At 38.7% G+C, this 17474-nt stretch overlaps 1 protein-coding gene across 2 annotated transcripts in view; it reads left to right on the forward strand.

The window, feature by feature from the left end:
- The window catches only part of NIN (ninein), a gene marked incomplete in the record, with an annotated part of 241706 nt that overhangs the window by 220202 nt on the left and 4030 nt on the right, over nt 1-17474 (forward strand). For both annotated transcript variants that reach the window (XM_053697636.1, XM_053697637.1), the window contains 1 exon segment: nt 16594-16707. In XM_053697636.1, coding sequence (XP_053553611.1) covers nt 16594-16707 — 114 coding nt within the window.

A 17474-nucleotide genomic window follows, 5' to 3' on the forward strand; every position in this document is an offset into this window, starting at 1 on the left:
ATAAACTGTTTCCTCAGGCATGTTTCTCATCAGTATTTTATTATTATTATTATTATCGGTTATTTGTAGAGCGCCAACAGATTCCGCAGCGCTATAAACAAAAGGGGGAGTACAACAAAACAATTATAGGGTAGAGGGCCCTGCCAAAAGTTGCACTGTTGTAGTCAGCTCTTAAGAAGGTGATCTACAAACAGCTGGACTTTTAGGCTTACATGCTAAGAGGGTTCAGGGGATTGCAGTGGAGGAGAGGAACTAGTATTAGGAAGGGTTAGCGTAGGTTGTATGAGTCCCTGAACAGTAGAGTCTTTAGGGAGCACTTGAAGCTTTTAAAACTAGAAGAGAGTCTTGTGGAGCGAGGCAGAGAGTTCCACAAGATGGGAGCCAGTCTGGAGAAGTCATGTAAACGGGAGTGTGATGAGGTGAAAAGAGAGGAGGAGAGTAGGAGGTCATGAGCAGAGCGAAGGGGACGGGAGGGAGAGTATCTGGAGACAAGGTCTGAGATGTAGGGGGGATCAGTGCAGTTGAGGGCTTTGTATGTGAGAGTGAGAGTTTTGTGTTTGATCCTAGAGGCAAGAGGAAGCCAGTGAAGGGATTGGCAGAGAGGCGCAGCAGATGGAGAGCGACGTGTAAGGAAGATGAGTCTGGCAGAGGCATTCATTATGGATTATAAAGGAGCTAGGCGGCAGGTGGGGAGACCAGAGAGGACAGAGTTGCAGTAATCAAGGCGGGAAAGAATGAGAGAGTGGATTAAAATCTTAGTTGTTTCTTGCGTAAGGAAGTGTCTAATTTTAGAGATGTTTTTAAGGTGGAAGCGGCAGGCTGTAGCCAAGGACTGAATGTGAGGAGTGAAGGAAAGATCTGAGTCAAATGTGACCCCGAGACATCGGGCATGCGAGGTAGGGGTAATGATGGAGTTGTCGACAGTTATAGAGATATTAGGGGTGGAGATTTTGGAAGAAGGGGGGAAAATGAGGAGCTCAGTTTTGGAGAGATTTAGCTTGAGGTAGTGAGAGGACATCCAGGAAGAGATGTGAGAAAGACAGTTAGTGACACGGGTTAGCAAGGAAGGAGATAGTTCTGGTGCAGAGAAGTAGATTTGGGTGTCATCGGCATACAAATGATATTGGAAACCGTGGGACTTAATTAGGGAACCTAGTGATGACGTATAGATTGAGAAGAGAAGGGGACCGAGGACAGAGCCTTGCGGTACTCCGACAGAAAGTGGTGACGGGGCAGAGGAGGCCCCAGAGAAGGCTACACTGAAGGTACGGTTTGACAGGTAGGAAGAGAGCCACGAAAGGGCTGTGTCACAGATGCCGAAGGATTGGAGGGTTTGGAGCAAAAGAGGGTGGTCGAAGTGTCAAAGGCTGCGGACAGATCAAGGAGGATAAGCAGACAGAAGTGGCCTTTTGATTTAGCTGTAAGTAGGTCGTTGGTGAACTTAACAATAGCTGTCTCTGTGGAGTGATAGGGACGAAATCCAGATTGCAGCGGGTCAAGAAGGGAGTTTAACGTAAGGAAATGGGATAGGCGTGCATATACTAGTTTTTCGAGAAGCTTTGAAGCAAGAGGGAGGAGAGAAATTGGGCGGTAGTTGGATGGGGAGGTAGGATCAAGGGAAGGTTTTTTGAGGATAGGTGTGACCAGTGCATGTTTCATTGATGAGGGAAATGTACCAGTGCTGAGGGAAAGGTTGAAAATGTGTGTTAGTATAGGGGTAAGGGTAGCAGAGAGAGAGGGGAGCAGCTGTGAGGGGATAGGGTCAAGGGGACAGGTAGTGAGGTGAGAGCGCAGTATAAGTGCTGAAACTTCATCCTCAGTAACAGGGGAGAATGAACTAAGTTTCAGGTTATGAGGGTTGTGGTTGAGTGAGAGTATTTGAGGGGGGGGAGAGAATGGAATTGTGTTGAGAACTGATTTCATGTCTGATTTAATCAATTTTGTTAATGAAGTGACTGGCAAAGTCTTGAGCTGACAGAGAAGTTGTATGAGGAAGTGGAGGAGGGCGGAGGAGAGTATTGAAAGTGGAGAACAGACGTTTTGGGTTTGAAGAAAGATTAGAGATAAGAGTAGAGAAGTAGTGTTGCTTGTGGAGATTAAGGGCAGAGTAGTAGGAGTTCAAGATGAATTTGTAATGAAGAAAATCAGCTGAACTCCGTGATTTTCTCCAATGCCGTTCAGCAGTACGGGAACATCTGTGTAGGTACCGTGTCAGAGGAGTATGCCAGGGCTGGGGATGAGTGTGTGATTTCCTAGCAGTGGTAAGAGGGGCGAGATTGTCAAGGGCGGATATAAGGGTGGAATTATAGTGGCGGATAGATTGTTCAGGGCAGGAAAAGGAGGAGAAGGATGAGAGGAGCGGTTGAAGGGAATTAGCAAGTTGTTGCTGATCTAAAGACCTAATGCTTCTGTGAAGTTTGGTGTGAGGAGTAGAAGGTGGGAGAGTTGTAGGAAGGGATGATATGTTGCAGGTAAGGAGATGGTGGTCAGAAAGAGGAAAAGGGGAGTTTGAGAAGTTTGAGAGAGTGCATCGATAGCTAAAGATCAGGTCAAGGGAGTGACCGTCTTTGTGAGTGGGAGAATCAGTCCATTGTGACAGACCGAAAGAGGAAGTGAGTTGCAGAAGTTGTTTAGCAGATGGGGCAGTGGGATTGTTAAGGGGGATGTTGAAGTCGCCAAGAATGAGGGTAGGGGTGTCTGAGGAAAGGAAATAAGGAAGCCAGGCAGCAAAGTGATCTAAAAATTGAGTTGGGGAGCCAGGGGGGCGGTATATGACTGCAACACGTATAGAGAGGGGAGAGAATAGCCGAATCATGTGTGCTTCAAATGAAGAAAATGTTAGTGAAGAGAAGGGCTGTATTTGTTGGAAGGTGCAACGAGAGGAAAGTAAAATACCGACACCACCTCCTTGTCTATTGCCAGACCTAGGAGTGTGGCTGAAATGGAGACCCCCATGTGACAGTGCAGCAGTGGATGCTGTGTCTGAAGTAGAGAGCCAGGTTTCTGTAAGAGCCAGAAGGTTAAGAGAGTGGGAGATAAAGAGATCATGGATAGAAGTTAGCTTGTTGCAAACAGAGCGAGAGTTCCAGAGTGCACAAGTGAAGGGGGAGGGGTTTTTAGATGTAAGAGGAATGTGATTAAGGTTACCAGAGTTTAGTTTCTGAAGTCTATTGAAAGGCACACAAGGATGTGAAAGGTTAGGAGGTTGTGAGGGACCAGGATTAGGGGAAATGTCGCCAGCAGCTAGTATGAGCAAGAGGGAGAGTGACATGAGATGAGAAGCAGATTTGCAGTAATGAGACTGTTGTTTAACTGAAGTGCAGGGGGGAGAGAGAGTATTTAGGAATAAGTAGAGTTCATGAGTACAAAAGTAAGGTGAGTATAAGAGAGATGGGCTAATGAACAGTGCAGGTGGAGAGGGAGAAGGAGTAACTGAGTAATGTAGTTTATTGTAGAGACAAGAGGTAGCAAAAAGGAGTATGAAGATATTGAGCATTATTCTGAAAGTGGGAACCAAGTAAACACATAAGACACAGTGTTACAGCAGCACTTGCAAAAGGATACAATGATATACATAAAACATAGTAATACAAGAGTACTTGCCTTGTGTCTTGCCCCTTGCCCAATCCTTGTTGAATTCTTGTATAATTCTTAAAAATTAATGCCTCACTTATAAAATGTTCACTTTGAAAATGTGAACATATGCTATTGTTAAAAAGTACACAGCCCTGTTACCAATGCACTCACCCCTGTGCAATGCACTTCCCCAAGCTAGTCTGCAATATATACAGGTAGGGCAGTCAGCTGAGTCCACTAAATTTACTTAATTGCTAATCAAAGACAGTTGGTAAGGCCAATTGGAATGTTAGAATCTGGTCAGGGTGAGATGAGTTAAGTAAACAGACAATAAAATTTGGAGGGGGTTAAAACTGTGACATAAAAGAACTATAAATTTTAGAGTTATAGCAAGTATTGATAAGGAGTGAGCATCACATGGCAATTAACTAGACATTAGAATTGAGATTTTACATCCTTATATAGGGCTACGCTACTACAAACACCTAAAACCCCACCCCTTGCAATGTTGACAACAAGGACCAATCACAGACCGTCATTTGGACAGCACCCACCCTGCTGCAGTAGTTATCGATTAAAACTCTACTACAAACATTATTATAAGCAATATATGTTGAAGTGTTCGGTAATTTCTTTAGTTATTTATGTATAAATTGATATATGGTGCATCTTGCATAGTTCCTATAGTTAGATAACTAAAATTATCCTTACTCGTAAATGCTGCCACCTAATTGGCTGCTATAGCCATCTATCAATAGTTCTAGAGTTGGCCGTCTATACGGCTATCTGATAAGCCGATGATGCCGTCAATCAACTGTTATACGCGGCAAATACTAAACTGGACTCTATATCAAATCTGCAGCTGAGCAAGCTACCAATGGGAAACCCGCGGTCAGACAACACCTCTCTCTATATTTGTACTCGTTTACGTATTGGCCCTTCTGGTGTAAACAAAAGATCCTATTGGTCCTCATACTGAGAGACGGAGAATCAGAGAACCAGAGTTTGGTGACATTCCCCCTGCTGCTAAACCCCATTCCACATTTATCACATAATTATATAATTATGATATTCACTTAGGGATTTTATACACATTAGAATCATATCTCTTCTGATAGTCTCATACACTATTTAAATCACTTAGATTATACACATTATATTATTATGAAGATCACTTTAGTCTCCTGTTTACTTACCAAATTATAAGAATTTAATATTACACCACCACACACACAGATTGGGTCATGGTGTATTACGCTATCATTAGGAGTGATCATACACCATCACTTCACATGTATACTTTTATAGTCACAATGGTTATATTTCTTGATAGGATCGTATTCAAGATATCACATTAGTGAGATTATCTAATTTTGGAGATTATCCAAAAATTAGGAGGACACTTTAAAATATCTTTTTATACACACTTATTTAATATCTATTAGAATCACTTCATAAAGGGAATAATTTTGAATAATAATAGCTTTTACTAGTTTAACTATGGGTTTTTACTCACTTCTTTATTACCATACTGAGGTTAATATCAAATGGATATTGTTTAGATAAGGACCGACTCTGTATGTGTATGGATAATGGTCTTTATGTTTATAGAGGTTAAGACTAATGGATATATCTAGATGATTATTTATAGATTTATGGATAATGATCGTTATATATATTTTTAGAAATACCCGCAAGTTCATTGTAATTAAACACACACACTTGCAAAGTGACTAGTGGATTGGTGTAGGCAGCGATTGGAGGCAATCCAGTGAGGCGTGTGGAGTTTGTGTGTTTTTGAGCCAGATAGCAATACGATTGTAGTTGAGGAAGTTTATCGCCCTTACAAGTGCCTGGTATGTTTACACTTTTTGTGTTTCTTCTCAGCTTGCGGTGACAGTATTCTCCGTCTCTCAGTATGAGGACCAATAGGATATTTTGTTTACACCAGAAGGGCCAATACGTAAACGAGTACAAATATAGAGAGAGGTGTTGTCTGACCACGGGTTTCCCATTGGTAGCTTGCTCAGCTGCAGATTTGATATAGAGTCCAGTTTAGTATTTGCCGCGTATAACAGTTGATTGAAGGCATCATCGGCTTATCAGATAGCCGTATAGACGGCCAACTCTAGAACTATTGATAGATGGCTATAGCAGCCAATTAGGTGGCAGCATTTACGAGTAAGGATAATTTTAGTTATCTAACTATAGGAACTATGCAAGATGCACCATATATCAATTTATACATAAATAACTAAAGAAATTACCGAACACTTCAACATATATTGCTTATAATAATGTTTGTAGTAGAGTTTTAATCGATAACTACTGCAGCAGGGTGGGTGCTGTCCAAATGACGGTCTGTGATTGGTCCTTGTTGTCAACATTGCAAGGGGTGGGGTTTTAGGTGTTTGTAGTAGCGTAGCCCTATATAAGGATGTAAAATACTGATGAGAAACATGCCTGAGGAAACAGTTTATCTGAGAAACGCGTCACACTGTTTCTCCATTGGCCATACTTGTTTTGGCACTGAGATGGGTGTTACATTTTTATACTTTTAAATAAATATGTTTTTATCTTTATTCACTCGGAGTGCTATGTATGGTTTACTGCTACGCTACATCTAGGGTATGAATCATTTACACCAATACACTGCCTTTTACCTTATGGATCAGCCAGCTGGATTGCTGTAGAAATCCAGCCTGTCCCTATAGGCATAACAGATTGCCTTTTATACATGTGAGTACCCTGTGTATATAACTGGATACAAATACCTTCAAGTTACTATTGATCTGCACCATTGGCGCCTCTATCTATTGCTTTTTTCTACAGATTGTCTCCCTTTGGAAGTTGCTAGAGAGCTGCCTCTAGGATCAGCTAGCTGGACTGCTGATGAAATCCAGCCTGCTTCTATTGGCATAATTGATTGCCATTTATACATGTGAGTACCCTGTGTTAGCCTAATTTCAGTTCCATCTAAGAATCACCATTGATCTGCACCATTGGCGCCTCTTCCTTGTGCTTTTATTTTAACAAATTGTGGAAATCAATACTTCTCTTTGCCCAATTCCTTAAACGTTGCACTGGCAGTCATATGTATACAACTTTGGTTAGCGCTAATTCAATATAGTGCAAAATATGAATAGCACTTAAACCCTAACTGACTTAATTTTCAAACTGGCTAAGTTGTAAATATATTCTATGTTGAATAAGTCACATAATGTTACTAAAAACAAGGACAGACACGCCACTGATGAGTTTCAACAGCGCTGTCCTTGTTTGTGAAGTGAAGGCTTCCTCTCTCACCTCCTAAAGATGGGTATAAAAAAGATTTTGCTTGTTGCACAGCAGGTTCGTTTTGATTTAAGAAAATGCCTCCCAATTAATAATTATCTTGAGCTGTGGACAGTGTATAGGATATGCACTGGAAAGAAGTTGAAATTCTGTTCTTTTTCCTTTACTTAGGGCTATATTTTAAAAGATGTGTTGTAAGTAACGCAATTTGTCTTCTTATTTTTTTTTATGCTATGACACTTTCTTCTAATAAAGGAATTTTTTATTTATTTATTAAAAATGCCTCCCTATAAAATATAACCATCTGAATTCATTAATTTATTTTATGGTATGAGTATTCCTTGAGAGACATCAATTCCGAGGTTCTGGTATCCACATGCTTGCAGTTGGAACGAATAGACTTTTCCAGTGTACTGAAAGTACTGATTTTACACCATTAAGCATAATTTGTGCAAGTCATAACCAGAGCTTGCAAAAGTGTTTTCATGGTTTATTAAGTAACGCCAAATAAACATCTAATTAAATGTAAAATAATTTTTCAGAAAAGAATGAGAAGCTGAGGTGACCAATCAGATATGGTGCATAGTGTGTTTGTCTCCACAACCCCACCAGTTATTAGCCTGTGAGTAAATACTTTTTGCCATCTCATTAGTATTTTCACATTAAGCTCCAGTATGGTAGACGAGGCAGGAGCCAAAGATGTATTCAGAGCCAATCTTTGACTTAAAAGTGTATTACTTGTATTAACATCATCCTGTGTTTGTAAAGTGCTGACAAATTCTGTGACACTTGGTACATGAGTAGCAGTACACAGTGACACTAATTCTGAATAAAAAAAATACATTTACATAAAAAACTAAAGTAATTAATAAAAGAGGAGGATGGCCTTGCTCTGAAGACCTTTCAATCTACAAGTTGAAGGATGGGGAGACATAAGGATGGTTTGTCTCACTACAATTCATATAATAGGGGGAGGGTTAATGTGTGAATCTATGCAGGGTGGGAGTATTTGAAGTGAAGCAAGGGAATATAGGGTTCTTTCAATCTTTTCAAAATTAACAATAAATCGTTTTTTTTTTCTCTCTCTATCAAATTGATCATAATTTTACAGATTAAAAAACAGCCCAGCTTGATTACTACCACAATATTTGATCTCTATATCCCTACAACGGCAATGTTATTAACCGATAACGGCTGTTGATTATTAAAACTGAATCGATACACAAAACAAAACGGCAACAAACACCCAAAACGGACCTTTTGTTCTTTTTTACATTACTTTATATCGCTATGAACTCTACATACAATCACAAATATTGACAACATGACCCACATGTAACATTGTTCCACACTATGGGCTCAATGTACTAAGCGGCATAAGCTGCTTTTGATCTCATGTGGAGCCTGCTTTCTACATTCTAAGAAGCAGCAGTCCCCCGAACATGTTTGTTGGGGTTGATTGACAGGCACTTCTCTTACATGATTGGTCGCAAGAGGAGGGGGCGGCATTACATGCTCAAGTTCGATGCAAACCCCGGAAGACAGGTTCTCAAGTTGACGACCTTGTCCACACTTAGTACATGGGAGCCTATAAAAGCAGTGCTGCAACTAATTTTTTTTACATAGGAGTGTTTTTACATTTAATTGGTGGTGATAACATATTCAGTATCATTTTGTTATTTGGCAAAATGTGATCATCATCAAAAAGGGTTTTCGTAGTTTGCATAGGCTGAGTATTCTAGTTTTTTGGGTCCAAGCATGTGCAAGTAGGTTGCTGATGTTGTTGTTCTTTATCATTTGTGTGTTATTTTGTGGATGTTGAGTATTTTCATAAAGAAACTTGATCAGACCAGCACTGTCTTCAATGTGGCCAGGAACTGCCATGAGCTACTTCCAAGCTCACATACAGTATAAATAAAACAATAGCAAGGCAGCTCCTTAGCTTCTTAAAAATCGTTGTGTTGAATTTTGATCCTTATGTCTGACAAATAAAGGGATTTTTAAGAAGCTAAGGAACTGCCTTGCTGCTGTTTTTTTTTAATGTTGATTATTTTTCAAGTGCTTTTGGCTGTCTGTTTTGCCATCAATATTTAGTTGATAACCTGTGGTCGGGTCATTTGTGATAGCCGAAGTTGATGCTGTCCGCTGGTGACATGATATCCAATACAATTTCTCCAATACGAGAATGGTCTTATCAGGTTAGGGTGCAGTCTGAGGGTCCCAGAGAGCATAGGGAGTTTGGTTACTTCAGGAGGCAAAGTTGCTTATAAATGTTTACGGCCCTTCAGTTTTGGCCTCTACTGTAAAGAGAGACTTATCTAAGTTTCCAGTCAGACAATATCACAGCAGCGGCTTAGATCAATCATCAGGGGGGAATTCTGACTTGGGCAAAAACAATTCCTGTATAATTTCTGCAGTTCAAATTACAGAGTTGTGCAATTGGGAAGCAGACTTTTTCATTTGTCAATCCCTCCACTAAGGGGATTGATCTCTTCATCTGGAAGTCTTCAGTCAGATTGTAGACCTATGGAAGTGGATCTGATGGCTTCTCGTTTAAATAAAGAACTCCCCAGATATTTTGCGAGGTCCAGGGAAACTTAGGTGGAGTTTGTGGATGCCCTAGTAGCTCCTTGCTTGTCTTGTCTGGCTTACATTTTTCTGTCTCTTGTTCTTTATCAAGGTTAAAAGCCAGGATCAAGCAGGAGGTATCATCAGCAATCTGGTTGCCCCAGCTTGCCCTTCGCAGTACTTGGTTTGCAGATCTGGTGCAGATGTCCAATTGTCCTTAGGGGTCAAGTTATTAAAGGCTTTACAAGCCTTTTGACCCCGTACGACTGCAAGTTCTCACAAGAGAACCTGCATACCGTATTTAACCAGCAGCGGTTGCCACCTCTAAGGTGACAGCTCCTACCCGTGCGTGTTTGGCTGTGCCCGGGCAGGATTGCACGCGAGCGCAAAATAGCACTCGTGTGCAATGCTGAATTCGGCCAGCATTCCGTATATGAGCCCCTGTCTGACGCAGCATGATAAATCGACCCCTTAGTGGCTTCTTCCTCTGCGTCATGACTTTCTATCTCAAGGTCCGTTTTTTTCCCATCAGGATTTGAAATCTCTAAATTTGATGGCTTGGAGATTGAGCACTTAGTTTTAAGACAAAGAGGTTTTTTATTTTGGTTCAGGCCCATAAGCCTGTGTCAAGGAAGATTTATCGATACAAAGTTTATAATAACTGGCACTGTGACAAGTATACTATTAAGGGAATAGACCTTGATCGTCTGGTGCTACCCCACTATATATGAATATCAAAGCCCTCCCACAGACAGGAGAGAACAAAAGAGATAGAAGCTTATAGCACTCACTCTTATTAGTAGTGTTGCACTAAGGCTAAAACTTAACCTTTAACCCCTTAATGACCGGACCATTTTTCAATTTTCTTACCCTTAATGACAATGGCTATTTTTACATTTCTGCACTGTTTGCGTTTAGCTGTAATTTTCCTCTTACTCTTTTACTGTACCCACACATATTATATACCATTTTTCTCGTCATTAAATGGACTTTCTAAAGATACCATTATTTTCATCATATCTTATAATTTACTATAAAAAAAAATGATAAAATATGAGGAAAAAATGGAAAAAAACACACTTTTTCTAACTTTGACCCCCAAAATCTGTTACACATCTACAATCACCAAAAAACACCCATGCTAAATAGTTTCTAAATTTTGTCCTGAGTTTAGAAATACCCAAAGTTTACATGCTCTTAGCTTTTTTTGCAAGTTATAGGGCAATAAATACAAGTAGCACTTTGTTATTTCCAAACCACTTTTTTTCAAAATTAGCACTAGTTACATTGGAACACTGATATCTGTCAGGAATATCTGAATATCCCTTGACATGTATATATTTTGTTTTAGAAGACATCCCAAAGTATTGATCTAGGCCCATTTTGGTATATTTCATGCCACCATTTCACCGCCAAATGCGATTAAAAAAAAAAAAAAAAGTTCACTTTTTCACAAATTTTGTCACAAACTTTAGGTTTCCCACTGAAATTATTTACAAACAGCTTCTGCAATTATGGCACAAATGGTTGTAAATGCTTCTCTGGGATCCCCTTTTTCAGAAATAACAGACTTATATGGCTTTGTGGTTGCTTTTTGGTAATTAGAAGGCCGCTAAATGCCACTGCGCACCCCACGTGTTTTATGCCCAGGAGTGAAGGGGTTAATTAGGGAGCTTGTAGGGTTATTTTTAGCTTTAGTGTAGTGTAGTAGACAACCCCAAGTATTGATCTAGGCCCATTTTGGTATATTTTATGCCACCATTTAACCGCCAAATGCGAGCAAATAAAAAAAAAAACTTTACATTTTTCACAATTTTAGGTTTCTTACTGAAATTATTTACAAACAGCTTGTGCAATTATGGCAGAAATTGTTGTAAAAGCTTCTCTGGGATCCCCTTTGTTCAGAAATAGCAGATTTATATGGCTTTGGCGTTGCTTTTTGGTAATTAGAAGGCCGATAAATGATGCTGCGCACCACACGTGAATTATGCCCAGCAGTGAAGGGGTTAAATTAGGTAGCTTGTAGGGAGCTTGCAGGGTTAATTTTAGAGATCAGCCTCCCACCTGACACATCCCACCCCCTGATCCCTCCCAAACAGCTCTCTTCCCTCCCCCACCCCACAATTGTTACCGCCATCTTAAGTACTGGCAGAAAGTCTGCCAGTACTAAATAAAAGTTTTTTTTTTTTTTTTTAAATTATAAAATATTTTAGTTGTGATGGACCCCTGCCTTAGCACCAACCTCCCTGATCCCCCCCCTCCAGCTCTCTAACCCTCTCCCCTACCTAATTACCGCCATCTTGGGTACTGGCAGCTGTCTGCCAGTACCCAGTTTGGCCCCACAAACCAAACTTATTTTAATTGTATTTATAACTGTTATTTGTGTTTAATTATTTCTGTAGTGTAGCAGCCCCCCCACAATACCCCCACCCCCTCCCCCTCACAGATCCTTTTAAATATAAAAAAAATAAAATAACTTTTTTTCCCCTTACTTTTTCATTGGTGTCAGTGTGGCTAATGTGCGCATGTGCACGTGTACGCGTGCCCACGTGCACGCGCACACCAGTGTACGCGCACACCCGTGCACGCGCACACCCGTGTACGCGCAAGCGCATCGTGCACGCACGCGCACACGCTCCCTCCTCCCTCCGGTCAGAGGCACCATCGGCACCATCACTACCGGTGCAGAGAGGGCCACAGAGTGGCTCTCTCTGCATCAGAGTCTTGTAAAGGGGTATTGCAGGATGCCTCCATATCGAGGCATCACTGCAATACCCTCAGAGCTGCTGGAAGTGATTGTGATCACTTCCAGCACTCTGTTAGACAACTGACGTACCAGGTACGTCCATTGTCAATAACTGATTGTTAATGCATGACGTACCTGGTACGTCAGTTGTCATTAAGGGGTTAATTAATTACACACATAAAACCGCAGAAATACCTGCATACCCATCCCTCCACCATAAATGAAATAGCCGAACACCCCCTGTTTCCTGACCGAAAAACTAGATACATCATCTTCAGGTGCTAGGGGTGTTAAAAAAAACTATCATAATTTAAAACAAACGCGTTTCAGCCGTAAATATTTTACAACAAACACGTTTTGGCCGTTAGGAAGATTTATCACAAGGTTTGGAAGATTTTTATTTCCTGGTGTGTGGAACGTGGGTTCAGTTGGGTTTTTCAACTTCTTCAGGATGGTTTGTTTTTCAGAGTTTTGCAGGTTCCTCCTTTTTGAACCTATGCATATTTTGGATATTCAGTTTTTCTCCGGGAATGTTTTGTTTCTTTTCGCTGTTAGAAGCGTTTCTGATTTGTCTGTTCTTTGTCGTTATGTTTTTTTCTTCAGGATAAGGCAGTTTTGAGAACTATGTTTGACCTTTTGCCCAAGCTGGTTTCTTTTATTAACTTCAATTGTGTTTGTGTTCTCTCTTTTTGTCCTAATCCAAAATATTCTGAGGAGGAGCTTCTCCATTATTTTGATGTGGTCAGAGGTTTGAAGTTTTCTTTTGCAGGCTAATAAGGATTTTTGACAATTTTTTAGTTTTTGGTTCCAGAAAGGCTCAGATGGCTACTGCCATTTCATTAGTCTCTTGGTTAAAGTTTCCTTATAAATAGGTTACAGCCCATTCTTCCAGATCAGTTGCTTCTTCATGGGCCTTTAAGAATGAGGCCTTTGTTGATTAGGCAGTTTTTTTGGTCTTACTTACATATTTTTTCTAATTTCTACCATTTTGATGTTTTAGCTTCTTTTAAAGCAGCTGGCGCTAGGTATTTAATGTTTATTGAAATTTTTTTTTTGCATGGAAAAACAAAAAAAAAATATAAAACACACTAATCATCTAATGTATTAGTAATAGTATAAGTCTTGTCCGGCCCAGATTACTCGTGAACTCCACAGCTTGGGTATTAGTTCTCAGGAGTTATGAATTGTGGAATTTTTTGCTTACTTGATAAATTAATTTCTTTCATGGTGGTGAGCGTCCATGATACCCCACCCAATTGTTTCTATTGTGATTGTTTTTTTCTGGTGGCAGTTTGAGTATGCACCTCTCTTTTCCCTGCTCCTTTTTATTACTTTTATTTATTTTCCTACTTTCTTCTTTTCTAGCTTGGCTGTATGTCAGACTAGTTTCCAGTAAGGTTGAGACATTGTATGTTGTGGTTCTCCTACTCCTACTGGGCCTGAAGATCAAAGATTCTCCAATTTTGAGAGAAATTGTAGTGCAGACATCACAGGGGCTGAACCCACTGAATGCTCAAAAGAAAAATGGCAGATTTCTCCAGCACTGCAAGATTTATCTCATTTTTGTATCTGAAGTATACACAAGCCCAGTGCAATACAACACTGCATGATATAAAAGTTTTATTACACTTTATGCATTGTATTTTATATTACTTTACACTTTAGATTGGGTCCTTTCAGTACATTTAAGAAAATTAGGATCACAGTGTATATTTCTGTGTATCTTTTACAACGTACATTGCACTTGGTATTTTTTCAATTGCAAAATAAAACACATCTTCAGGAAGGTGATAGGAACAGGGGTGTTCCCTGGGCTGAATATGGGAGTTCCCATGGTATGTCTGCAGATTTCACGCAAGTCTTGTGAAATGCTGTAAGATATATGCAGGTGAAGTTTGCTCAAAATTCACAATACACTTATTTAACTGACAGAAAAGTAAAATATACTAAGCTATAGTGAAAATATTTGAGTTTAATTTGTAATGATGCAAACTGAACCTTTTTATCAGCTACAGGTGTTTTCCAGATACCTTCTACTCCCCTGTGAAATTCTGTATCTGAGGGCTTTACTACTTTCTATGGAAGCCATCTCTCATCTCTCAGGGACTTTCAGGTTCCACCCTTTTTCTTATATATTTAGTGAATTCAGCCTCTGTGAAGTCTGCACTATAATTTCTCTCCTAGAGAATCTTTGCTTATCAGGCCAATAGAGTAAAGAAGCTTTCTGGGAAACTGAAGCTGTCAGTTTTTAAGTTTTATTTTAAATGGAATAAATACAAAATGCTTTTTAATATGTGAAATATACATATAAATATACAAAGTATGATCCTTATTTGTTAAAGTTACACAAAAAATGTGAAAGCATAATCAGAATTTGTAAAATCACAGTCCTAAATGCACTGCTGTAAACAAAATAAAATACATAATAGAAAGCGCAAAGTTTACATTGAAATGTAATAAAAAGTCTAAATGCAGCAGATATGTCATGTCTTACAGTGCTATATTGCACTTGGCGTGTCTCTCATTCACTGCATGCAGAGAACATCCCTTGGAGAAGAATAGCAAAATTTGCCTTTTAAGAATTTTATTAGGGAACTTGCAGTGCTGTAGGATCATTTTAGATCATCTCACCCTAACAGAGAGGTTTAGATTATCAGGTCCACTGAAAAAGCAGATGATTAGAAGATATGCTATTGGAAAAACTCTAAACAAGAGTTTGGAGAAGTAGGAAATAAAACAGAAGAGGGCAATGTCTCACATGGAGAATGTAACAAAGAATTTGTGCTAAATTCAGAATAGCGGTCTAGAACACTGGTTTTCAAACCTGTCCTCGGACCTCCCTAACAGGCCACATTTTGAGGATATCTGAACTGGAGCACAGGTGAAATAATCAGATGATTAGTAAACATTGTTATTTTAACTGCTCTCAACCATGGTAATCCTTAAAATCTGGCCTGTTGGGAGGCCTGAGGACAGGTTTGAAAACCAGTGATCTAGAAGAACAAGTAAGAATTAGCAGCCTTTTGTTGTAGTGAATAGCATATCATTGGTTATCTTATAGAATGACCAATACATTATTTAAAGCAACACTATCATTCTAATGCAACAAAGAAATTGTCGACTAGACTAATGTACTGAAATTTGATCATATTGGTAATGTTAGTCATCAATAAAGAATACATTTGCAGCAACATGAGGACAAGGTTAAAGGTAAAGTAAGGTCATTATTTAGATATGCACAATATATCTGCATACAGATTTTGGGTATTATGTACTAGGCATGGTCCTAGTCAACATTTGGCATTCGTTTACTAAATGTGAGAGAATCCCAGGTGCCTACCCTGAGGAGGCTAGGTTTGAGTAATCGGATATACCAGTGTGGCTAAAAAATATAATTTAATATAATATATCTTCACACTTAGATAAATTGAGGTACAGTTGATTAAGAACAATAAAATACAAAAACAAATTACAATACAGACTTCATGGATCCATGATAAGAAATTGAATATAACAAATAGTTAAAATAAAGTAAAAACAATACGCAATTGATTACAGCAAGATATAGAACAAACCAATTGTGGTGAATCAATTGATGAAAGTAAATCTATTGGCTTCAAATGGTGATCTTAGTTTATCAAACAGTGAAAAATTAACAGTGAAAAAATTCCATAAAAAATTCCTAAAAATCTAAAATCCAAACAGAAAAAAAGATAAAACTAAAGTGTGTAAAATCCTGTAATAAATAGTCAATGTGTTATTCAAAAGTGAATTTTATGTGATCCGGTTGTAGTTGAAAGTCTAAATCAGTGACGAAAGTCTCAAAAAATAAAAGATCCGTGTATCAAACGAATAGCAAATTGGTGCAGATGTGGTAAAATTTGTAGTGTTGAAACGTCACAGCATAAATAGTAGTGTATAAAAATCCAAAAATAGAAGTATGAAAAATAAAAATGAAAATAAAATTAAAAATTGAAAATGTAAGTACTCCAACAGTGTTCAAAACAAATATTAGTGATACTTGGTAGTTGATGTAGAAGCAATACAACAATAACAAAAAGGAAAGAACGATCCACCTGTGGAAAAAACAAAATAGAATATAGTGTAGATTGTCCTAAATAAATAGCAAACAATAGAATAAGGCTTACCAGTGCTGGTCAACGCGTTTCGGCCCGTGCTAGGCCTTTCTCAAACTTTTGATAATTTAAATAAATAAGTAAAAATGATGAATGTACTGCTAAAAGCTACAACTTTGGAATGTTCATTGTTGATGACTCATAAATGAAGGAAGAAGGATAAACTGTTGCACTGAGCTTTATGGGAAAGAAGAATACAATACTATCCTTTTTATAATATGACAATATGTGCACAGTTCATGTTATAGTTACAGATGTAAATATCTAACACAGGCTGATCAGGAGCTGCTGTTGAGGAAGATGGAAGAACGCATGATGGATGTTGAGCAAAAATTAAGGATTGTGAAGATGCTGTTGAAGGAAAAAGTGAATCAGTTAAAAGAACAAGTAAGCTGCATCTAACCAAATCATGTGACATTATTATTATTACTAACAGCACATAGCTTACATACATCATAATAATGTTCATGATAAACTCTTCAGGACATGAATATGCTATTTTATAGAATACATGTATTTATGTTAGTCAAATAAGCTATTTATTTTATGTTTTCTAAAATTTTAAGTAAATGATTTGCTAAAATATTTGTGATATATATTTGGAACCGTTTCTTATTAAAGGGACATTCTGGTGTAAAAAGCACATGCTTTAATTTCTTAGGGGTTAAATACAAGGTTAAAGTCCCACTTGGAGCAGCAAGCATTGAAGATACCTAGCAGGAAATAAATGCTCACCGGTGACCACATTTGACTGCTGCTCTTGATAGGGTCACTGATGATTTCCTGGTCTGTATGTGTAATGCTTGCAGCTCCCAAACAGAACTTTACCTTACTTTAGTGGGGGTTAAACACATTGGGGTCAATCGAAATCATTTAGAAAAATGTATCTAATGATTTTCTACAGAAACATTTTTTGTAGATAAACCATTTAATACATTTGTCTAAATGATTGTGGTGAACCCCATAGTTAACATGAGATGCTTTAATTAATTAGAGCTAGTCATTTTTATGTCCCTTAAAGCTCACATTGAGATCCTTGCTTTAGTCAGAGACAATAAATTGAGGCTAAATATTTAACAGAATTCTCTAGTTTAGTTATAGTAATTAGAAGGGAGTGAGAATGGGTGATTTTGCATATAATATTCCTAGCCTGA

The sequence above is a fragment of the Bombina bombina genome, chromosome 1 (assembly GCF_027579735.1).
Source record: "Bombina bombina isolate aBomBom1 chromosome 1, aBomBom1.pri, whole genome shotgun sequence".
Classification (NCBI taxonomy): Eukaryota; Metazoa; Chordata; class Amphibia; order Anura; family Bombinatoridae; genus Bombina; species Bombina bombina.